General features: G+C 42.3%; 1 protein-coding gene across 2 annotated transcripts in view; it reads left to right on the top strand.

The window, feature by feature from the left end:
- LOC130486265 (integrator complex subunit 6-like) overlaps positions 1 to 23,133 on the top strand; it is a 37,683-nt gene extending 14,550 nt beyond the window's left edge. The window contains exons 4-19 of one of the 2 annotated variants that reach the window (XM_056859506.1): positions 496 to 585; positions 1,021 to 1,204; positions 2,285 to 2,413; positions 5,536 to 5,699; positions 6,183 to 6,335; positions 7,758 to 7,890; positions 10,851 to 10,945; positions 11,628 to 11,738; positions 14,069 to 14,284; positions 15,311 to 15,434; positions 16,468 to 16,610; positions 16,780 to 17,011; positions 18,466 to 18,855; positions 21,485 to 21,578; positions 21,994 to 22,390; positions 22,776 to 23,133. In XM_056859506.1, the coding sequence (XP_056715484.1) occupies positions 496 to 585; positions 1,021 to 1,204; positions 2,285 to 2,413; positions 5,536 to 5,699; positions 6,183 to 6,335; positions 7,758 to 7,890; positions 10,851 to 10,945; positions 11,628 to 11,738; positions 14,069 to 14,284; positions 15,311 to 15,434; positions 16,468 to 16,610; positions 16,780 to 17,011; positions 18,466 to 18,855; positions 21,485 to 21,578; positions 21,994 to 22,093 (2,358 nt within the window). In that variant the 3' untranslated portion in view covers positions 22,094 to 22,390; positions 22,776 to 23,133. The remainder of the gene's footprint in view (positions 1 to 495; positions 586 to 1,020; positions 1,205 to 2,284; positions 2,414 to 5,535; positions 5,700 to 6,182; positions 6,336 to 7,757; positions 7,891 to 10,850; positions 10,946 to 11,627; positions 11,739 to 14,068; positions 14,285 to 15,310; positions 15,435 to 16,467; positions 16,611 to 16,779; positions 17,012 to 18,465; positions 18,856 to 21,484; positions 21,579 to 21,993; positions 22,391 to 22,775) is intronic. The other variant, XM_056859507.1, reaches the window with a different exon arrangement.
- Positions 23,134 to 25,011: the final 1,878 nt, after the last annotated feature.

Genomic DNA, 25,011 nt, shown 5'->3' with positions numbered 1-25,011 from the left:
CGTCTTTACAGCTGTCTTACAAATGGCGGGAGAATACTTCCTGACATTCTTTTTTTAAACAATCAAATCAGTTGAGTAAGGAACCCCCTCATCAGTCGGGACTGGAAATGTTTCCCAGCCTCAAGCTATGCTTTGAGTTCTTCCTCAGGGTGGGGGGATGCAGCTGCCTCAGGGCCAGCTGTCAGTTAAGATGCTGGGGGGAAAGACAGGAGAGTAGAGCTCAGCAATACCAGCATGTAAATTTGTGTGCCCCAGGCTTTGTTTTTGCAGCACACCATAACCCTGGCCTGCCCTCTCCCGTACTGACCATTCTGCACCCCAAGGTCAGCTTCTGTTGCTCCTCTGTTTTCTTACAAGATGATTTGATTTTTTTAATGCATAGGAGCAGAACGAATCTCTGTGCCTTATATCACGTTTGCATAGTTTTATGTTGCCTGCACAGATCACCCTTTCTTCCACATTTAAATGTTGGATGTATTTTTCTTTTCTCTCTAGGGGAGGAACCCTTTCTTTTTAGAGCCATCTATTTTGATTACCATCACAGATGGAAACAAACTGACCAATACAGCAGGTGTTCAAGAGGAGGTAAGATATCAACAATAAATTTTTAAGGTGCAAAATAACCCTGGTGAACATGAAACACACCCTCATGGGGAGTTTAACAGTTTCAAACGTGAAAAGCAACGCTAAAAGCAATCCTAACATTGGTGGCTGGGGGAGAGAGAGACACACACTATCACCCCGTGAGCTGTGTAACTGAATGGGAATCCTGAGACATCTATGTCCCATATAACTACTTAAGCTCTCCTTGCCACAGAACTCACTATATGAAATTAAGGTCTGTACATGCTATTATCAGTGTAGTTTTTTTAGCACCACAGACTATTGGATAGTATATGCATCTTAAGAATTTAGCAGCTTATTGGACCTACTTTGTTTTTGTTTTTTTTGGTCCTGTCAGTTATGGTTAAACTTGTCTACTATTTTAGTGAAGTTCTCAGAAGAATTTTCTTTCTTTAGCTTCATCTTCCTTTGAATTCCCCCCTACCTGGGAGTGAGCTGACCAAAGAGCCATTTCGATGGGATCAAAGGCTGTTTGCCCTTGTGCTGCGCTTGCCTGGAGCTTCTTTGGTGGAACCAGAACAGCTAGGAAGTGTCCCTACAGATGAATCTGCCATCACGCAGATGTGTGAAGTCACAGGAGGTAGCTTTTTGCATACGTTTTTATTTTGCAAATCTGAGTCTTCTCTGCTATCTTGGAAATAATAGATCAATCAGTGTGCTCAAATGTATGGGTCTGACTTGGATTCTTATTCTGATATGACGATTGGTATATCCATGCCTATCTCACCATTTTATTAGTACTTCTATACAGTGTCTCCCTTTAATCAGTACTAATTTGCTTAGGACTTTAGAGCAAATTTAAAGTGGAAACTGCTGCTGAATCTGCAGAGGAAGGAGTGTTTGTTCCTTTCCCTTTGTGTCCATAGCTGCCTGTTCTAGGTCTTAAAACACAGTAGAAGCAGACATGGGCCTGGATCCAAATTAACACAGTCTTTGAGAGGAGGTGGCAAAAGAACGGTTGAGTGGGGTGGTCCCAGATCCATCTTAAATCACGAAGTTCCTCCTATGCAAAGTTGCTCTGCTGCTGCTTCTCAAGATTGCAAAATTTAGGCTGTTCTGTTTCTCAAAACAATAATGTGTATATTTCCAAGCTAAAACTAGCAAAGGTTCAAGTCCATCTCCTTTTCACAGAAAGCTTTACATTTCCTTCCACCAGCTTTGAAATAGTTTCCCCTCCCAGTATTATTAAAGAATACCACGATGTCATGATCTTTGTGCATTGAAGCTCAAAGATCACATGACATGGTGGTGCTGTTTAATGTGGCTGTTTTATCCTAGAAGTAGGGCTGGATTAAATTTAGTGCCTTGTTTAATTTAATTATTAGTTTAAAACTAAGTATTCTCCATTTAAGTTGAAGCAAGAATATATCTCCAAGTATAAATGGTATGGGGGTAGCATACATCCTATACTGTGGTATTTATACCTTGTAGCATGCTCTTTCCTTGAATTGACAGGATGGAAAAGCTTTCTCAACTTTAATCCGTTGCAGTACTTGCAACTGCTGGTACATCAATGAGCATCTCTTTTATTTCACTGTATAGTCCTTACCTTTGATTCTAGTACAGTTTTTAATCTTTACAGTCTGTTTCTCTTAAATGAAAATGGCAGTTGCTGAAACTTGCCTTCATATCCTTTCTGTTTCTCTGGCATTTACAACAGGTCGCTCATACTGTGTTCGGACGCAAAGGATGCTGAATCAGTGTTTAGAATCGCTAGCTCAGAAAGTTCAGAGTGGTGTTGTGATCAACTTTGAAAAATCTGGACCAGACCCACCTCCCATTGGAGAAGGTACTGTAAATTCTTTATTCCAATTTATTAATGTTTTGGTCACAGACCTTAATGTTCAGATTAAAACCATACACAATGTAAAACCATACACAATGTAAAACCCACAACACCCAGAGTTACATGAATAAAATTTTTAAAAACTAACTCAGCCTTCAACTGTGTCTAAAACATCTGGGATGTGCTGGGTTAATTTAAAACGAATAGAGTTATAAAATGAGCAACTAAACAAAATGTGAGGGAGATCCTCTATTAAATCTGAGGAGCAGGGGCATAGTCTTAGGTTATGAGGAATTTTTTTATATCTACCATGGGTGAATGCTGAAGGCATCGTTTGGAATCGTGCCCTAGTAAATGCTCTTCTTAACCCTGGGTCCGAAAGTTCCGTTAGGTAGTTTGAAAAGAACTTATTCGATTTGAGTAACGGATACCATGGAGAGAACTTGGACTTTTGTATTAGGCACAAATCTTTATCAGCAATCCATTTTTTGATTTCTTTTGGGTCCCATGTGTTTAAGATTTCTAGCAAAGGCAAATTATAACATTGTAGGATGGGTATAAGGATCTTGTCCCAATGGTTTTCCTTTGAATAGTACATATAGCTGTAATACACCAATTTTGAGTTGGTCGGTTTTCTCAGTTTTAGGTAGGAAAGTAAAATTCTTAAATGGGCTCTCATGGCAACTGACGACAAGCCTGCCTCCACTCTAAGGTATGCTGCAGGTACCGCTTGGGGCAAACTCAAGATCTTCCTGATCTATTTTGGATTTTCTCCAATTCATGCAACATTTTTGGTTTTTGCCCCCAGATCTCAATTCCATATAGCAACTGCAGTATTACTTTTCCCCACAAAAGCTTTAATTGCTGGGGCAACCATACAGTCTCCTCTGGAATAGTAGAATTTTAAAATGGCACTCGTAGTTCGACATGCTGCCAGGATAGCAGATTTACATAGCATTTGCCAAGACAATGTGGGTTGGAAAATTATGCCTAAATATTTAAAAAACTGGTCCTGTTCTACTTTTTGGTTTGCTATTGTGAGCAATCCTGTGGTTGCCGAAAACAACTATTTTAGTTTTGTTGTAGTCAGTCTTTAGGGATTCCCTGTTGCAGTGTTCAACCAGTGTTTTCAGCCTTTCCTTTAGCCCAGTTTTCGTGAGGGCCAAAATAGCCATATCGTTGGCATATAATAAAGTTGTTATTTTCCTTCCAGCCAAAATGGGAGAAATGCGTTGGCGCATTCATCTTTTGTACTATATCATTAATATAAAAATTGAAGAAGAGAGGGGCTAGCAGGCAGCCCTGTTTCACTCCTTTCGTTAGGGGGATCGGTTCTGTTAAACTTCCAGTTCCTTCCACTCTGACTCTAGCTGTGAAGTCTATATGCAATTCCCTTACCAATCTAAAAAGCCTCTGGTCAATAGAGGTATCCACCAACTTCTGCCAAAGCCTATGTCGGTCGATTGAATCGAAAGCTGAGGACAGGTCAACAAAGTTTACAAAAAGTTGGCATTTTAATTTGACTGAGCATTTCTCAATCAGGGCTTTAAGAACTAGACAATGATTAATTGTGCTATGTTCCTTACGGAAACCGGCTTGTTCCTGGTTAAGGAGGTTTACCTGGTCTGCCCAATCTACCAACTTATTTAACAGGTGGCGAGTATATAGCTTAGAGGCAACATCTAAGAGGCTGATAAGTTGATAATGGCAGGGTCTGAGTTTTCCCCCTTCTTGAAGATAGGGACGATGATGCTTTGTTTCCATCTGGCTGGTATCACGCATAGGTTGTTAATTGTTGTAAATAGAGCTGCTAACACTGGAAACCACCAATGGATGTTTGATTTAAATAATTCTGGAGGGATGTAATCTTCTCCCGGAGCTTTTCCCCCAACTAGCCCCTTGATCAGCTGGGCACATTCCTCTGGTGACACTGGGTCCCATGTGGGCAATGAATTTTGTTCTTTAATCATAACATCCACGGGAGAAATATCCCTGGGGGTGCCATAAAGGGAGAGGAAGTGATTATGCCACCTATCCTGTGTAATATTTGCCATCACATAGTTACTAGGTCTTGTGCCACGGGCAATCAGCTCCCAATTTTTTTTATCATTTTTGTTAGCGATGGATAGGGCTAGTTCTTCCCACTGTGTGCTCTATTATACTGTAATTTCTTTTGCTTCAAAACGTTTTTATATTTATAGCGAAATTGTGCCAGCCTTTCAATGTAATAGGGGGATTTGTCCATTCTGACTACCTTGCAAGTGTCTGAGGGATTTCCTCATTTCCCTGCATTCGTGGTCGAACCAGGTGTTTTTTGTTATGCCTATCTTCACTGGCCTTTGAGTTCTTAGCCATGGTGTCAGCCAGTCAACAATGTCATTAAAAGTATCAATAGCATGTGCGTCTCCTGTCATTAGTTGGGATCTTAACAGCGTTAGGTCGTCTGAAAATAGGCAGTGTTTAACATTGAAATCTACTTGTTCACTCCATTTGACCCTTTTCATAATTAGTTTTGGGGTATTATGTTTAGAGAGTGGGGGGCACCCATTTCCAGCCAAGGGGGAAATAGATATCGATAAAGGGAGATGATCACTTTCTACCCTATTGAGGATATCAAAACCCACTGATTGTACATATATAAAGAGTTGGTAACCATAATATGATCTATTACACTTGCCCCTCGAGCCCCAGTAAAGGAATAAAACCCTTTTGATCGATCTTTAAAGGTACCATGTAAGTTATATAGCCCAAATCTGAAAATCAAATCCAACCGCCGCGCACCAAAGTTCTTTAGGACTTTATCCAGTGAAGACCAGGGGACAAACCAGGACTCATCTGGTGCAACTTGTGTTTTAGCTACATAGGCATTTATGTCCTGGCCAATCCTGGCATTCAGGTCCCCTACAAGCAAGATTTCTACTCTAGGGAGGATTGATTCTGCCTTTTCCAGAACTTAAGAAACGTCCATCCATATCTGGTTTGCACTGATATTATTTTTAGATGAGGGAATGTACACAGTAAATTTTTTATGCTTATTACAAGCTACTCTGTTAATGAAAACAGATGTACCACATTACTTATTATTCTGTTTTTTTTCTTTCCTCCCTTTTTTGTTTGGAATTTAGATGGGCTTGTTGATACCACAAGGCCTGTCAGTTCTTTTGGTTCTCAGCCATGGCACAGCTGTCATAAGCTTATCTACGTGCGGCCTAATCCTAAAACAGGAGTTCCTGTTGGGCACTGGCCAATTCCAGAATCTTTTTGGCCTGATCAGAATTCACCAACATTGGTACGTAACTTTTAAACTATTACATTCTTCTGATGCAGCTTTCCTTCCAGCTCACTCACTCTTAGCTATGCTACATCAGCTTTTTGTTGATGTAACATAGTTAAGAATGTACGAGGTGGAATTCTCTGGTTCAGAGCTCATCCTAGTAATGAGATAACTTGGAGGCCCTGCGCACACCACCATACTTCAGCCTTCCATTTTTAATATGGCAATAAAGCTTGCAGACCTACATGGGCATTAGGATGCATATAAAGTGTTTAAAAGGCTTTATAGACATTATTTCAGTAACTCCTAAGTCACTGAACTTAGAACTTCTTGTGCCTGTTAGTGGACTTGTGTTCTCTTGAGAATAACACGCATGGCTTGTTGGCATCCTAAATTAATTTTTTCACGGTAACCTGGAGGTTGATGCCAAAGAGGTTATGGTGCCTTTTCCAGTCTAAATGTGTTTGACCTTTTCCTCCTTTCTTCCTCACTTTCAAGCCTCCCCGCACAGCCCATCCTGTGGTGAGGTTCTCCTGTGTGGATTGCGAGCCCATGGTTATTGATAAGCTTCCTTTTGACAAGTACGAGCTTGAGCCATCACCCCTTACACAGTACATCTTGGAACGAAAATCGCCTCATGCGTGCTGGCAGGTATTTGCTAGATACCCATTCCAGGGATCCCAAGCCTATGTTGTGTTAAAATGTAAACTCGAAGGAGATAACAGCGAAGGAGCAGTAGATGTTGGCTTGGATGTGGGAAATCCACATCTTCATCCACCTCAGGCTTCTCCCTGGAAAGATTTCGACAACTTGAGACTTCCTGTTTGCATAGCAGTTGTTCTGTCACTTAGCCACAGCCCTCTGTCTAACCGATCTCAGAGTTTTTATGATAAAGAATGTTATCCATTAATAATGATGTAGAGTTCTTCTCAAAGAGATGGCTGTAAGTTTGTAGGGGAAGTTAGGGGGTCAAAGAGGGAAGCCCCACCGATAACATTTATAGAAACACTTTAATATTTGTAGGATACATGATCAGTGATTATATTATTAAATATGTCAACATGCTTTGCTTCCTCATTGTATTTCAGTATCACTTTGCTTAAGCTTAAATGATCTCTCAGTAGCATTCTTTAAAATCAGGGGCAAAAGATGGTTCTGATAAAATGAGCAAATGTCTTGCTTATTAACTTGAGTGTGAGGTAGATTTGACCCAGAGTAGATTGCATAATCTCTTTAAAGGCTACTAAGAAAACAGACAACATAGTCTTTATGTGCTTTGACTCTCTTGCCTGTGACACGCATTCCTGTGAGCTAAGTGGTGAATTTTAGCTTCTGAATCACCCAAGGGGGTCAGGACTCACAGGGGACTACTTGACTTCACAAACCTCTAGTTTGTTGAATCTGTGTTTTGGTAGTAACTAATGCTCTTTTGGACCTCTTAATTTTATATCTCAAATCTGCATCTTGCTTGGTCACTACAATGGTGCCACCTCAATTTGGAAATTTTCCATCTTTCTCCAGAAACCATAAATGAGCTCTCAAGGGGTTTATCAAAAAGTTAAAAACCCTCAATATAACAGGTGCAAAAGCTACATTCAACAATAAAGACCAGTATTTAGCAGCACCAATTCCAGAATCTGCCGAGGCCATAACCATCTGCCTGGGTATTTATATTTGTTGTGCTAGATTTACAAACTTTTTGACAGAATGGGTCTTGACGCAACTTGGGGCTCTGTTTACTGCCACTGATTTAGATGGTGAGATTGGATGGGCTGTTTAATTTGGAGCCACTATGTACTTAATCTGTAATACGGAAGGATGATCTTTCTCACTGGTTATGCGAGTAATAGCGATTGACTGGTTTATAGTGGCCACATGCATAATACTACTTGGGCACATTCAGCATCTTGGATAATTCGAGCTCCTGAATATTAATACCTTGCAGAAAAGCTTTGCCATTTTGGCAAATATGAATCTTGACTGGCTGGAATTTTTAGACTGTGCTTCACCTAACAGTGGATTAGTTGCTGTTATGGTGTCAACATTCCTTCTTCCCCTTGTTTTTTTTTCTAGGTATTCGTCAGCAACAGTGCAAAATACAGTGAACTTGGCCATCCATTTGGATACTTAAAGGCCAGCACCACTCTAACATGTGTCAATCTTTTTGTGATGCCTTACAACTATCCTGTTCTCCTTCCTCTGTTAGGTAAGTCAAGTGTAGACTTAACGGCACAACTTAGAAGGTAGCCTGTCTGTCTATGTTGTCCGTGATGTTTATCGGCCAGCCTTTTTAAAAAAACGGGATGAGAGACTCGAGACTCTAGACTTTTGCAACCTGCTAAGTTGGGAGAAGAGGATTTTTACACCCCCTCTCCCTTTTTTTCTCTGCAGCAGAGGAGGAGAGCCACCTGCAGCCAGTGCATGTTTGATGCTGCTCACCTCCTAGACTCGTAGCTTCTTCCTTAATTGGAGTAAGGTTCAACCTCCATTCTTTTCCCTCTTTCAGGATGTGGTGTCTGCGTATTCTTGCAGCAGCCCCTGTTGGTTTTGGGATTTTTTTGCTTTGAGAACTTGGGATAAGTTCCAAGAGATGTGCAGGGGAGAAGGAAGTCCATAGACCAGAGCCATGGCATAGCTGGGAGGGGGGTCCACCTTCTTCCCCCCTCCTCCTTTTGTAGGAAATAAGAACCTTAAATATGGTGGATGTGGTTCCCTTATTTTTTTGCCCTGCTTTTTGATCCAGGAGAATCCCTAAGATGCCACATTTAAAGTGTTCTGGTTCCAGAGAAGACTAGTTCTCTGATCAAAAAGCCAGTGCTGTCCAAGGTATAGACAGGACAAGCCTGAGTTAAAATTCCTACTTAATTATAGTGTCACTAGATGTCCTTGGGCAAGTTGTACACTGTTTGGCTCCAGTTCCCTGTCTCTGATACAAATTGCTTGCACTACAGGGAAGCTCTGTTGAAGTTAGATGCAGTTTGCTATAAAAGTTAGATGCAGTGAAGTTATTTAAAAAACTCCACTTTGCCTACTAAAAGTACTGTATAAGTAGTTTGGCAAGCATAGTTCCTCAGACAGTAGCTGATTTTGTATTAAAGTGTACCTGTTAAGCATCATGCTGAAAGTGGATTGCCACCAGGTCTTGTGGTTGTCATGGAATGAAACAAATCAGCTTGGCGGGGGTGTCTTGTTCAAACACAGTGCTCTTGGCATCTTGTGTTTGGTGTTCTCTGATTATACTTACCTGTGTCCACCTCAAATTCATAGTTATGGCTCTGTCATAAAATCCATTCTATGATTATCATGTACCTTGTCAGACATTCACTGTTTCCTACAATTTTTGGCACTCATGGCTTGTAGTTCAAAAGTGCAAGTGTTCCTGTTTTGTAGGTAATTTTTAAAGTTCTGATTAGGATCTGTTGATTGTGTTGTATAGGCTCCTTTCCTGCCATCTCGTCCTTTCATGAAACAAAATGTGAGGTGGATTCCTCATCCGTGTCTTGAGCTCTCCTTCATATGTGTTTTGCAGGCATTCATTTTTCAGTCCAGCTGACTAATGGTGTTTAAAGTAGCAGGGTGGAGATTCCAGACTGCATGAGTCACATACAAGAAGTTGGCTGTATAGTTACGTTGCTTTGTGAACATGGAGATGAGAAATAGAAGCACATGTCTTGAGCTGTTTCTCCTCTCAGGGAGGAATGTATCCAGCCCCGCAGAGGGACACATTTGCTTTTGAGGCATCTTCTTGAAATGTTAATCCTTCTCAACTCACTTGCTTCCTTGAGGAGAACTTAGTCTGAGGATTTTTTAAAGGTGCTCTGTACACAAAGAAGCCTTGCCTAGCTTGCCATCTTTCTTCTGCCTCCACCTAAAGTATTGTGCCATACAATGGCTCTTTAATTGCTGGTTTTAATCGCAGGAGAGGAATCTGAGGACTCCTCTTTCTCTCTCTCTCTCTCTCTCTCTCTCTCTCTCTCTCTCTCTGCAGTGTTGCTTCAGACTTCCTGCTTTCTTAGTGTCGCTCCTGATGTACTGAAGAGAACTTATCATGTTTTTGTGGGTCAATTATTATAGGCCATTGGGATTTCCTTTACTAACAGACGGAAAGCTGCCTTGCACCAAAAAGAGGGGTTAAAAACCCCTTTGTAAATTAACATAAAACAAATCCTTGCATTACCGGAAGTTCTGGGTTTATCTGTGCAGGCCTTCCTTATGTACCGGATCCTGTTTTGTCAGCATGTTGCAACTCTTCACATGCTTCTTGTAGTTTATTTCTGCACTCAACACATTATTTTTGCCTTTTACATGTAGGCGTTGCTATATTATGAAAAAGTAGCATGCATTATGCAGTAATGAGCATGAGCTTGCTGCCCAGAGGTGATAGTTAATAACAGCTGGTTGTACTGTTACTTAGACCAGTGCAGTCCACTGAATCCTCATCCAGGTAGCCCATTGCTATTATAGTGTGAAAATCCATGAAGTGTTTGTGGTATAGTTCGGCCCCTTACAGAGAGCCTTGGCTATCTGGTATCTCTGAATTCTTTTTACAGCAGATCATATAGCATTGCTTGTCTGCCTGGTTTGATTCCAACCTCTATGGGTGATCATTTGGAAGCTTTTATACTGTTACAAGTCTTTTAAGGCATTCTGCATCTCAAATAACCCTTAAAATTAATTTACTTCTAAACAGTCTTGCAGCAAATTGTGGTCACCTTTTCTCAGTCCCTCACGCTGCATTTTCCAGATGCTTTGGGCCCTCATTGGGGAGAATGGTGGGATATAAATGAAGTAGGAGTAAAAATCTTCTTGGGACTGTTAAGCTCCTTAATGAAGGAGCTGATATGTAAGATGAAGAGAGCCCCAGTTACTCAGGGCTTTCTAAGTTGTGAGAAAAAGTAATGCTGCTTCCCTTCATTACAGTTTATCACTGTTGTGGTAAAGATCTTGGTCTGTTCTGATTTGGGGTCCATAGATGGCTGCTGCAGTCTTGAAAAGTTGCCTCTGTAAGAAACCAAGGAAGTCCAAAGGGACGGCTGCCCTTGGAAACTAAGTCCTCTTTGGATCTCATTTTGTAAGAAGTAATTCTGTGGAGAAAGATGTAGGTGGGGGTATTGAACAGAAAAAAGGTGCCTCTTTTGTGATTTTACTTGTGTTCCCTTTTTGCAGATGACTTGTTTAAGGTTCACAAACTTAAGCCAAATCTGAAGTGGCGTCAGGCTTTGGACAACTACTTAAAAACAATGCCTCCTTACTTCTTACTGGTATGTACCTCTTCTTTTTCAATCAGCCTAAACGGATTGGTGATTGATAGTCTTTGGCATAACGATTTTTGTGTGCTATCTGTTCTGAACAAAATAATTCACGTGCCAGGATTCAGAAGTCCTTAATGCTTGCAGCTTGGAATGACTTTGCTGGATCCTCCTTAACAGTTCTTTGGAGTTGCTGTCTAGCACGAGTCTGGTGCTTCCCTCCCTCCTTCTGGTTGGGCTAAGTAACTGCATATCTCTGTGCTAACTGTTAGTAATATGGGCAACTGCCTAGCACTCCTGGATGACAGCCCTGGGGGGAGGTGCTTTGGGTGGGAGCAAGTATACATTACCTGCGTCACTTGGGCAAGATGCCACAGTATGGACTTGCATCATCCCGGCAATAAGGGTCTCTAGCCTTTGTGCAGAAACAGCTGCCGGTGCCACGTTGCGTGGTGCCATGCTGGTTATGTGGTCCAGTGCCATCTACCAACTGTCTAAACCACTAGATGTACTACATGAATCCTTGTTTCCAAAAGTGGAAAGCTGGAGCATCAACTCTGCTATTGCCCTAGCTTCTTGTACACTAATCTGTGAGACCCTTCTTTTATTTAAAAAACAACAACAACAACTCTTTTTGAACAAACAAAAACAAAAGATTATCTTCTTACTGTTGTGTATTTTGTTTTCCTTATAGCCATTAAAGAAAGCCCTAAGGATGATGGGAGCTCCAAATCTGATATCAGATAATTTAGATTGTGGACTTAGTTACAGTGTTATCTCTTACCTTAAAAAACTCAGCCAACAGGTAGTATCGACAAAACCTTTGCCATTAGAAGTACATTGATGATTTTTAGTGTGTGTTGCTCTGGTTTTATAACTCAAATGGCGTAAGGAATGTCATCTTTTTCTCTCTCTCTCTCTCTCTTTTATTTTGTGAGACAGATAACAACTTGACTGCATTTCTGTTTCAACAAGTGGGGTTGGGGGCCCTAGATCAGTTAATGGTGGAGGGCAAAGATCCAGCTACCTGTTGCTTGTTTGCTGGGTTTTTAGTTTAGCACAACTGGTTTTATCAGAGGTTCGAATTCTGTGGTCTACAAAGTCATAGTCAGTTTTGGCAGTGACTGATTTAGTACTAGCTATTAAATTATGGCACTGGTAGTTGAAGGGAATAGTTCTACCTGAAATAGTGTTATAAAGGATTTATATGAATTGTCATTCCAGGGAGAGATTGTACTTTTCCCTGAGCCAGTTTTCCATCCTCCCTTATATGTTATATGAATACTTGTGTTCTAGCTTTATTGAGCTGCAGATTAAGCCTGTATGGAAATATTAAAATTTCACGGCTTTTAATGGTGTTTATATTATATGTATTTATTAACTTACACCCCCCCTTCACCCCTAATGGGGGGACCGGAAATGGCATACATTGTTCTCTTTTCTTCCATTTTATTCTTACAACAACCCTGTGAGGTAGGTTAGGCTGAGAGAATGTGACTGGCCCAAGTTCACCCAGCAGGCTAAGGTAGAGTGAGGATTTGAACCTGGAGTCTCCCAGATCCTTGTCCTACACTCTAGCTACTACACCACTCTGGCTTTAAAGAATACCAGGTCATTATCCATGGTGTGGCTGAACAAACTGGCCTCTGGCTATTTACTGTCAGTTTTCTAAGCCTTTGTCCCCTTGCAGTAACACCTCTACCAAGGCCAAGGAGGGGAGAAACACAAAAGTAGTGTACCTGTTCTGCTATCTTTCAAAGACGCAGTATCCCTCTTATTTTGCTGACTCTGGATGATATTGGAATTTTAGAGCACTAAAGCTTTCCCCCGCAGATAAAATCCTTGAAATTTTCAAGCAGTGTACTGATGTCTAAAGAACAAGTAGCAGAATGGCAGGAATATTAAAGCAAGGCACACAGTCGGTAGAAAAATATGTATCTGTAAGTCCTGTTGAAATGTTTGGGGCTTCAGCGCTTGAGTCTCATTGATTACAGTGGACCTTTAGCTCCTTAACTTTCTCTGGGCAATGTCCTTACATGTTTTGTTATACTTGGAATCAAGCTGTCAGAGTGTCTTCTGTTATGCCTAATAATGGCCAGTGTTAACAATGTTAATGCTGCTTGTGTTGCAGTGGTTGACATGCCTCTTGTGGAATTGGCTTATGAAAAATACCAAGTTCCACGTCAAAATTCTCGGTTGATACAGGATACAGAAGTTTTAGTCTACTTTTCCATAGTAAACAAGTGCCATATTCTTAGTTTTCATTCTAGACATTCCAAGTAGAGTCATATATTGTTAGATACCAGTAATACAAGCATTCTGAATTGCGCCATGTATTAAGGAAGCAACCTGGAATTTGTTCGAGTAGGTGTTAGTTTAAAGCTGAGTTGCAAAACACTAGAACTACATGAGTGGAGTCTAGTGGAATCCTTGACCCTTTCGTAGCTCTAGGCAGTAGGGTCCTATGCCACGTCATAGTCTGTTTTTGAAACTCTGATAGTCTTCAAAAATGCTAGCGTTGCACCATTCTTTGAGGCCTGGCTGTAGTTGTGAAGCTCAAATCCACTTATACCACAGTAGTCCAATTCCAGTTCATTGCAAATACAGTATGCAAGCGTCTGAGTTACACAAATCTTTCTCAGAACAGCATGCAAATACAGCTAAAGGCAGTAAGATGGGGCTCCATTGCATTATCTTTTGATGTTGAGGTTTTCGTTACTTGATTAACTTTGCCCCGTTCTAGATGAACGCTGACTATCTTTTTCATGAAGAGATCTGTGGCCATTTCCAGAAATGCTAGATCTCTGCTTTGTATTTCTGGTGTCTTTAAACAACATGGATTAGCTTGCTAAATTAACAGTGTTTGGTTGTGACTCATTTTAGACTTTCAAGGTCACGCGTGAAACCAACCTGTGTAACTTGAAAGCCTGTGCAGTCCTATCTGTGTAATATGATATTGCTCTACCTCTTTGCCTTGACCCTTTAGCAAGGCTTGTAACAAGCCTTGCCTGATCTAGATCAGCTTGTAGAGGAGGCAGGCCATGGTTGCCTTTGGATGTGGTGGGAATTGTTGTATATTAGAACCATCTACAGTGAAATTTGCTTCTCTTAATGTGCTCTGTGATTTTTTTGTAGACAAAAATAGAATCGGAACGGATAATAGGGTCAGTGGGTAAGAAAGCACCCCAAGAGATGGGCATTAAAGTGAAAAATCACTCCAGTGGCCTCTCCTTGATTCAAAGCCGGGATTTCAAACAGCTGCTTCAAGGTATCTCGGGTGAATCGCCGCTGAGGCTACCTGAAATGAATGTTAAGGAATTTGCTGGCTTCCATATAGGACTCTTAAACAAGGTATGTTTGTGGTGGCTTTATTTAATTTTTCTTAATTGGATTTTGCAGAACTGCAGATAGAAATGAAAGGATTTCTCTGTAGTTCTACCATAAGGCACGGTTAGTATGTAATGACAAACCATGGGTTGTTATGTGAATGAACTTGGAGACTCACTGGGCGTGGACTCTTTCTTCTCCCCCCCCCCCTACCCCCACGATGATGTAAAGAATTTTGCTGTTTGCAGTAAACCATACTTTGTCAGGGCCACAGACTATGGTTGTTCTCATCCCCACCCAGAATTCCAAGCCATATCAGAGTTTATAATCCTGGTCTGCAGGGAGAAAACGAAACCATCGCTTGTAGTTCAGATGCCTTGATAAACTGATTTGCCAAAAGAATGGAAGTTCCTTAGTTAGATCAACACACGTGAGAAAGAAGGAACAAAGTACGCGAGCTTGTGGGTCCCCATTTTGCTTACATAATAAAAAAACCCATGGTTTGTTGCATTTGAACTGTGCCAGGCTATGGAGTGCCAGACCTGACTTATCTCTGAGTTAACAAAGGGAATAGAGAAAAACATAAGATGTTTGACAGGCAAGGTGAGGTCCAACTTGTTGTTCCTCTTTTTGCAAAGACCAGCTTGGAACTAGATGCTCCTCTCGTTTTCCAAGGTTATCCTCTAACACCCAGCACTATGTTCATTTTTTTGGCCACCTTGCCAGCTGAGCTTTATTCTGTGGTGCCAAGACTTGAGCTTCATTGGATTTTTTTGGGTAGATCTTCAGTTACTTACGGCTTTCAAGGGGCACTATAGAATTCACAATTACTTTTATTTATTTATGAAATGGACAAAATGAGTCCACAAATCTCAGCAGAAAAATTGTTTGCAGCAATCAGTACTGATTAGCCATGTGAAGCTGGCAAACAAAAAATGTATGGCCCATAAACAAAGTGAGATTGTTAAGGAGCAGTAAAATCTAGGGATGCCTTAGGTGGTGGCTGGAAGGGCTGTTAATCAAAATCCTGCTCTGTTTACTAAAAAACAGGATCTGAAGCCTCAGGCATATCGGAATGCTTATGATATTCCTCGCTACAATCTTTTAGACCAGTTGACCAGAATGAGGACAAACTTGCTGAAAACACACAAACTTATTCTGGGCCAGGATGAAGGTTAGTGTTTACCTATTTTATTAATGTTGGAATGACTGAAATGAGATATGAGTTTGGGTCTCTTTGGGTGGAATCGGAAGAATCTTGAAAAGGGCTATCTTGTCCTGAATCCTGTGATGAAGTAACGTGTACTATGCCTAAACTATCCCAGATGTTCTAAGCTGCACATTTAAAAAGGTAAAGGTCCCCTGTGCAAGCACCGGGTCATTGCTGACCCATGGGGTGACGTCACATCTCGACGTTTACTCGGCAGACTTTGTTTACGGGGTGGTTTGCCAGTGCCTTCCCAGTCATCTTCCCTTTACCCCCAGCAAGCTGGGTACTCATTTTACCGACCTCAAAGGATTGAAGACAGTCAACCTTGAGCCGGCTACCTGAAACCGACTTCCGTCAGGATCGAACTCAGGTCGTGAGCAGAGCTTGGACTGCAGTACTGCAGCTTACCACTCTGCGCCACGGGGCTCTTTGAAGCTGCACATTTACTCTTCCTTAAATCTCCCAGAAAGGGTACCTGGACACATTTAGAGAGATTTGTCCATTCAGGGCATTTAAAGCTCTTTTGTTATTACATTTATTGGAGATTAGCCAGCGTGCTGTTGTGTTTTGCAGAGGTCTTTAGGATAGGCAGTTTGTAGCCAATGTTGGCCACATAGGCTTCAGGCTTTTCTGTCTGAATCTTTGAAAAATCTTCTAAACATGCTAGCACCTAGACTGCCAAAATAGTTGGCTCTGCAGCTACCTCTGATTCTGGCAAGGCCTCTTGTACCTCCTAAAATGGGTGGGGTCTGCATCAAAGTCAACAGTTCCCAGCAGCATTTGCATTACAGCAGTGGGTGAGGCTTGAAAGCCTCTCTCAGTGTTGATCAGAACAGTAAAAGGAGATGCGCCTTCCTGCCACTAGGGGTAAAGTCTATCCTGAAAGGACTAATGCTTTATACAGAGTCTTGAATTATAAAGTGTTGAACAAGGAAGAGGACTTAATTTCTGTTCTGAAAACCGAGTACATCGCCCCTTTTTTTTGTCTTCATTGCAGACTGCCTTCACAGTGTTCCTGTGGCCCAGATGGGGAACTACCAGGAGTACCTGAAGATGATGCCTTCTCCACTTCGGGAAATTGACCCAGACCAACCCAAAAGGCTTCATACTTTCGGTAACCCTTTCAAGCAGGATAAGAAGGTAGGCACAGTTGAATTTATTTTCTCCTGTGATTGATAGAGTTCAATGGCAATTTCTGGTGATTGCTCAGCAAGTGGAATTGCTTTTTTTCAATGGGGTAGGGGGTGTCAAGAAAATAATTAAAATGTGATGTGTAGTCTTATGAGAGTGCTGTTGATTTTTTCCCCAGGGAATGATGATCGATGAAGCAGATGAATTTGTAGCTGGGCCTCAGAACAAAATCAAGCGTCCAGGAGAGCCCAACACTCCCGCTTCTTTGAAAAGGCGGCGCAGCATGTCCCCACTATTGAGACGACCCCAGTCACCACCGGTGATAGCCAATCATGTGGGTGGAAAGGGGCCTCCATTGGCTGCAGGATCCCCAACCACCCCCAGCCTCAAAGCTGTGCCAGCCTACAAAGGTACTTCAGAACTGCAGCCCATCTGTATCTCTGTCTGGTTGACTCCTTCATGCCTTTGTGCCTTCTCTCCCTGAACTGTTGGCTGCAAACTCATGTTTGCCACTGCATTCACATGTGGCAGGGAGCTGCAGCCTGTTCCAGCCCCCGAAGCATGCATTTGTATGATAAATGCCTTTTTGTCATGTGTGTGCATGATGTTTTAAGGTGCCCACACACATGTTTTAGTTGTATGTGAAGTAGCTCTTGTGTGCTTTATAGGAGCAATCCATCTTCAAAGTGAAATAGACATATGATTGTAGATCAGAAAACTTCAGAATATTCCTCTTTTACCAGAAGATGGCTCCCTAAATTTATGCCTTGTTTTTGGGTTGTTTTCCCCCACCCCATAACTGTGTTGGGAATGGCATTAATTCCTCAGACTTGGATACTCCCAAGTTCCCTGTAAGGCAGAAAGTAGTGCACCTTGAATCACTAAAAAGATTCTCAGTTGCTGTATATTCTGAGTTTTGTCTTCACTGTTGGGTTTCCCTGGGCCATAAATAAACATCTGCTCTTTAGAAACCATTACACATTCTGTACCTTTTTAGGCACTGGGTGACTGTCTATTTTCTTTCTCTTTTTGTGATAGCCAACCTACATCATACTTGGTGGGATGATGATCTGTGGCTACTTTTATTTCTGTCCCTGGGAAGATATTCCTTCCTCCTTTTTATGGCTGCCTTCTGGATTCTGAAGGCTGTCAGTTACATTCTGCCTACAATGTGTTTTGAGTCTGCTCCCTTGCCTTCAACTTTTCTTTTAGACAGATATTCTAAGTTTTAATCTCTGCCTTTCTTTTGAATACCGCACCATAAAAATGGGAGAATGTTATTCTGGTGAAGGCTGGTAGCAAGTAGTGCAGCTATTTTCTGTATTTATAGGGTGCGCTTGTGAATGCCAAGCTCTGGCAACTTAAAAAGGCAACAACGTTAGAGAGTCATTCAGCTTGTGAGTTCTCTGTAAACTGAAGAGCAGCTCTTAGTACTGCTTATTCTGTGCGGTCCAATTTGTATACTTCTTGGAAATGAACTTGGGAGGCCTGTGTTTAAATCTCAGCTCCACTGTAAAACTTTTGGAAGACCTCAGGGAAATGTCTAGCTGTTTCAGTCTCCCCTCCCCATATGTCAAACACACATTGGGTTGCCGTGAAGTTGAATTAACTAACAAAGTAAACTCCACTTTAGAGGGACTACACAAGTAGAGCCTAGCCAGTTTTGGACATAGACATTTTGAGGCTCTCCACTGAAAGAAGATATGGGACATATTTCAGTGACCTTTCACTTTGGTTTCAGCTAAAATGTTCGTTTCCTGAGGGTGGTTTTGAGCCCCTTTGGTGGTGACTGATGGCTTGCTTTTGTATTTTTTTAAAAAATATATGTGTTAGAGCCTAAGTGCAAAACTTTGTTTTCTTGCAGATGCCAACAGTAATATGGTCCAAGATATCACCGATGAGAAGAAAGTGGAAAACTTCCAGTTGCTGGACAAGCAGGTGGACGGGCTGCTGACACACCAGGTTCCACCATCTTCTGTTGCTCTAGTGGATGATGATCTTCCAAATGATGTGGATTCTCTGCCCAATGAACTCAATTGCATCGGAGAGGACGGCTTGGACCATAGGCCTGTTACCAACTCCCTTGTTCGGGGACCCTTAAACTATGGCATGTGTGCAGAGGACCAAAAATTAACGGCAGAGTCTTCATCCGAAACTGTGCCAAATTCAGTGAAAATCACACCCAGTATGTTTGAAGGGAACAATGAAGTTATCAAAATCAAAGTAATGAAGGAAGTTCGCAAGCCTGGAAGAAGTAAGTATTAAAAGGGGACCAAAGTGTTGACTAGCTTTGGTCCCCTTGAAAAGAGGGGAAATCTATAAACCCCACCCCAAGTTACTTTCAACAAGTGCAAAACAGGATGCTACACTTTATTAATCATTGCTTCAACCCTGAAGGAACTCTTGGTTTTATTCCTGCAAGAGCCATTCATTTAATAAAAAGTATTGTCATGTCCATGACTTGGGATCCAGCTAAGTGTTTCCAAGGGGTGAAAGGATTTCAACCCATAGAGCATGACTTTCTTACCCCCCCAGCAGTATTTCAGGGAATATTTTGTGCTCTGAGCAGAAATCCTTCTGCCTCCAGTAATGTTTGACGGGATCCCAGCCACAGTCTTAATATCTCTTACATTCAAACCATTAATTTGATGGGTACTTTCTGGATAAGGGCAGGAATGATGGCACATAAATTGTAGGATGGTGTGTGAATTTTTTTTGAAAAGTATATGCAATTATGGGTGCATGTTGTAGTGGATGCAAAACTTAGCAACCTGTGAAGTAGTGCCATGAGAGAATATTAGAACTCTTGGTAAAGGTACTAGGTAAGTGTTTCAGAAGGTAGCCGTGTTGGTCTGCAGTAGAACTGCTAGATACAAGTCCAGTAACATAGAGACTTTACAACCCACCATCAACCTGACCATGAACCAATCCACACAAGAAGTACATTTTCTAGACACCACTGTACAAATATTAATGGTAGCATAAAAACCACCTTATACTAGAAACCTGCTGATCACCAAACATATCTACATCTACATGCTTCCAGTCACCATCCTAAACACACCAAATGATCCATTGTCTACAGCCAAGCTCTACGCTACAGCTGCATCTGTTCTGAGGCGATCCCTCAGACAGATTCTCACCTGCAGGATCTACATTATTGGAATTACAATTCCCACCTGGTGTAGTAGGGAAACTGATCAATACAGCCAGAATGATACCAAGGGATAACCTGCTACAAAATAGGCCCAAACGAAGCAACAAGGGAACACCACTGGTGGTCACATACAGCTCTCAGCTCATCATTAACGACCTGCTGCTGGACAAAGATAATCCCCTCGCACTGGGAGGCAAACTTTTTATTGCCCACAGGCAGCCTCCTAACTTTAAACAACTGCTCACGCACAACAGTGCTCTTCCAGTCATGGACATGGGACCAGGGCCTGCAGCAAAACAAGATGCCAACTCTGTCCCCATGTTCACTCTGACAACACAATCACCAGACCTAACCACTAGCCCTACCATCTCCGGTTCATTCACTTGTTCATCTTGCTACATTATATATGCCATCAAATGTCAGCAGAGCCCTTCCATGGAAAAATAAATAAATGGACATAAATCTGACATTGAAAACCACAAGACTCAAATACTTGTGGGAGAACATTTTAATCTTCCGGGCCATTCCACTGCTGATGTAAGCTTGAGTTTATTCAGAAGTTCAGAACAGTGGAGCCCCCATGGCTGAATAGGGACATAGGATTCTTATCTCACTACAGATACTAATGTTCTGCCCCCAAGCATTTCCCCTCTGCTCCAATCAAGCTAATTACAATGCACATTGTACCTCGGCACTGAGTTTCTCTTTTGCAACACTCCTCCCACCTCCTGACTGGGATGTTAAGGGACTCAGATCTCCATTCCAACTCATATCTGATGAAGGGAGATTTGACTCTTGGAAAACTTGTACCTCGAAATTGTTGGTCTCTAAGGTGCTACTAGACTCATATCTAGATGAGTGTTATTTGTGAATGCAGTTACAAAAGGGGAGGTGGGGAAAGGCACTGGTAGAAGGAGATAGGCCTCTCTGCTACAAGAGTAAATGAGGCAGCCAGCTGGCTCCTCATTGCCAAACAAATCCCAGTTATGTGCTGCCAGCCCTTAAAGTGGGAGAGGAGAAGAAGAGTTAGTTTTTATATGCCGACTTTCTCTGCCACTTAAGGGAGAATCAAACTGGCTTACAATCGCCTTCCCCTCCCCACAACAGACACCCTGTGAGGTAGGTGAGGCTGAGAGAGTGTGACTTGCCCAAGGTCACCCAGCTGGCTTCATGGGTAGGAGTGGGGAAACAATCCAGTGGGAGTGGAGTAGGAGTGGGGAAACAATCCAGCTCATGAGGAGTGGGGAATCAAACCCGGTTCTCCAGATCAGAGCCCACTGCTCTTAACCACTACACCACGCTGGCAAACATGGAGAAAGTCTACAAAAGGGCACAGTCTCCACTAGTGCTAGCTGGAACTGTGTTAGAGAGCCAGCGTGGTGTAGTGGTTAAGAGCAGTGGTTTGGAGCGGTGGGCTCTAATCTGGAGAACCATGTTTGATTCCCCACTCCTCCACATGAAGCCAGCTGGGTGACCTTGGGCATGTCACGCTCTCTCAGCCCCACCTACCTCACAGGGTGTCTGTTGTAGGGAGGGGAAGGGAAGGTGATTGTAAGCCTGTTTGATTCTGCCTTGTGATAGAGAAAGTCAGCATATAAAAACCAACTCTTCTTCTTATGGTTGAGGAGGGGAGAAAGGGCAGTATTTAATCAGACAAGGAGAGCTTGGGAAGTGGGGCTCACCAGTTCAAATTTCTTCTGACTCATGGTTTTTGTTTTTGTCATAGATTATGAAAAAATCTTCTCTCTCCTTGAAGAAGTACAAGGTCCTGTGGAAATTCAAAAATATTTCATCGAATTTGCTATCAAGGAAGCCGCAAGGTTTGTATCAAGACGATGTGCCACGAGTTGCTTTACAGAGTGTGCCTGCACTTCTTTTGTACGTTGCAAACGTGGTTTTTCAAAATTGCCCCCTTACATACGTTGATCAGATGACAGATTCCTGCATTTGAACAAAATGTTAAAGTAGACATTCCCTATAGACCGATCTTGAGAATTTGCTTGTGGCCTAGAATCTTTAACCGAAATCTAGGCCTCTGTCTCGTTGATTGTTGTCTTAACACTGCTGAATTGTTCAACAAGGTTGATTTTGGAGAAAAGCCAGAGACGGGTCTGTTGACCTCCATTGTTTGCAGACTCTGTAGTAATGCAAAAGTTCACAGTGTTTCGAAGGGAAATTTTTAAGACTCTGTGCAACTTGAACATTAAATTGCTCCTCCCCCCCTTTCTTTCTTAGGTTTAAAAAACGGGTCTTAATACAGCACTTAGAGAGAATACTAGAGGAAATAGAGTTCAGCAACCTGCCCAACAGAGTTAATCATGTCAACAGTAGATAATAGTGAGTCGGCCAGACGAATGCACGGACCAGGGAGAACGAGTTTGCTGTGTCGCAGAGGAGTGGAAGAGGACGTGGCAGCCGCTGCCCCTGTCACCTTGGCAGCCAGGTGGTTTTTCTGTTGGAATCCGAGAAGAAGGGGTGGAGTTTTTACAATTGAGAGCCTGTCTCATCAAAACTGGGCTGTGACCCTGATGGATTTGCTGCGGAAGGTGTGGCTTCCCCCGTCCTCCCCCTTTGGAGGGCCCAATCTGCTCAGTGGGCTGAAGAAAATACCCAGTGCTGCCCTCTCCTGCAGGTGATCAGAATTTACTCATTTGAACCTTTGTTCTAAGACATTGTGACACCGCTTTAGACAGCAGGCCGGTGGCCTTTAAAAAAGATGGCGTATGCTTTTATCTTCATGGGTGTTGGAGAGACCCTTTGTCCTTTAAAAAAAAAGGAAAGAAAAGCAGAGGGGAGAGATTCCCTCCGTTGTGGTAGTGCATGTTATCACTACAGACCCTGAAGGCAAAATGCCCTGAGAATCGCTAGCCAAGCCAGGCATTGAGTTTTCAGGGTAGACTTTGAGAGTAAAAGCAGCTGCTAGACTGGGTTGAGGAAAGCTAACAGGAGCCCTGTGACTACTATCTCTGGTAGCCACTAAGCAACCTACCTCAGCCTCTCTTCTCTTTTGTCTGCAGACATTATGAAAGCGCACCCGAGGCTCCCCAGGTCCAGACTTCAGTTCTCTTTCATCTTGTGAGGAGGACGGAGACTCTTCACGTGGACTTGGCTTTGGAAGCGCTTAAAGGAAACTCTGGGGTTTTTTGTGTTTTGGGTTTTTTAAAGAAAAACACAACCCTTTCTCTCCCCCAAAATCTATATATATATGTATTTTACTTTTTAAAGATTCATATAAAATTATTTTGGACAGTGTTCATCAGATCCTTAATTTGATATATCAGATGGTGTGTGTGTACATGTACATATACATATATATATGAGAGATTTTTTTGAGCACTTGTATATAATAAAAATCATTTTATGATTTTCTAAAAAGTGCCTAAACTCACTGGGGTGCTGATGAGTGTCTGGTCATCCAGTCAGTGGTCTGCGAACGGCCAAAATAAAAAAATCAGAGAGGGAATTCACACGAACCACTAATATTCTCTTGCCTCCTCTCTCCCACTCCTAAGGAACAGGACAGAACTAACTTGTGCGTTTTGTCAGCCAGCCTTCTCACATTCCTGCAGTCCGTACTTCTTCCTTAATGATCTCCTTTTTCTTTGCTGCTGAGAACTGGGTTGCCTGATTTTGGTTTTACTCAGGGGCAATTGCAGTGTTGGCTGTCACTGGTGCACAATTGCTTGAAGATACAGCTGATCGGTGATACAGGCACTCCGAAGAGACATGGAGCTGCTCGCTTTTGGGGTGATCTATTTTTGTGCGTTTATACTTTGCTCCTCCCCCCATAGAATCATTGCTTGCCACAAAAGATGGCTGTGCCATCAATTTTTTCCCGTTGTGGCAGAGCTTAATGCAAAGGGAGAACAGCTCTGAAGCTGCGCTTAGTGTCTTGGGATCGCTGGTCTGTTTGACAATGCTCAGTTGTTAGTCAGGGGAAATCCTCAGGTGGAAGGAATGCCCTTGAGGCCAAAGGGTGTGATTCCACTGTAGCTGTACACCAGCCTGTATGCGTTTCACTTGTCATGTTTTTTTCATTTGCCCTACGGAAGTAGCAAGGACTCGGAATCCATAATTACTAAAACACTACTGTTAGTGTGTGAATGTCTGAAGTAACAGTTGCACTGAGTACCAGGAATACAAATGCGACAAAAGTCTCAATGGCTTGTAGAAAACAGCCTTTCCCCAAGACCTGCGCCCTGAGATCCTTTAACTGGAGATACCTTGGAATTAACTCAGGACCTTTTGCATGCAGAATAGGTGTTCCACCATTGAGCCACGACCCCTCCCAATAAATGTGTGTATGCTTCCAGTTTTAGTCATCCAAGGTCACTCTCACCATAAGCATACACTTCACATGACAATGAAATGATAGGACCAGGTTTTCCTAAGGCAACTGTGACCAAAGCAAAAAGCGCTGAAAATAAGCTTTCTGTTCCTTAGCCCAGTGGCGGACCTACATTTTTGGGACCCTGAAGCTTGAACTGTTATGGGGGCCACTTAGCCAGCAGCAACAATAGGGCAAGGTCCAAAGAGCCTTCCTGCCCTTGCAAGGACCTGGAGGCCCAAATGGCAGAGAACGGAGGTGGGGATGAGTCTTTGAAAATGGACCATACAGTGAGCCCCTACCCACCAGCAATGAGGTATGGGTAACGGCTGTTATTGTCTTCAATGGGGTTGTTCTATGGCAGATGTATTGGTTCATTCTCTAATAGAAAGGTAGAAGGTCATCAGAGGGGGCTCGTTAGGATAAAGAGGTGAAAATCTGATTTTTGGTGTTAAAACGTACAAGCAAGACAAGTGCAGCCTGAATTGAGAAGTCTTTTTATGATTCCGATTAGCTGTAGCCTAAGGGCTGAGCTATAGAACTCGTGCACCAATGAAGGATTCGAGGATCCAGCTGCCAAAATGTAGGCTATGAATAGATTCTGGCGAGCGCAACGAGTTTGGTCAAATTTTGAAATATGACTAATTACAGGGACACTTTGAGGCCATATGAAATGGGTATTGGAGCATATCCTAAGGTCAATATTAAGTATTTCAACCCATTGGCTTATGATTCTATCACTAAAATAGCCTTATTTTAATAAACAACTCCATGAATGTTGAAAAATTGACTCATTTAAAAAAAGTTGTTTCAGGCGCCCTGAAGCTTCATTAGTTTAATTGTAGATCCGCTACTGCCTGAGCCCCCATAAGAACAGACAATATTGAGTTACACTGACCAATATAGCCTGGCTGATGAAGCAAGAG

Source organism: Euleptes europaea, chromosome 13 (assembly GCF_029931775.1).
Source record: "Euleptes europaea isolate rEulEur1 chromosome 13, rEulEur1.hap1, whole genome shotgun sequence".
In the NCBI taxonomy this organism is placed as follows: Eukaryota; Metazoa; Chordata; class Lepidosauria; order Squamata; family Sphaerodactylidae; genus Euleptes; species Euleptes europaea.
The sequence above is the reverse complement of the archived record's forward strand: the minus strand, read 5'-3'. Positions and strand labels throughout refer to the sequence as shown.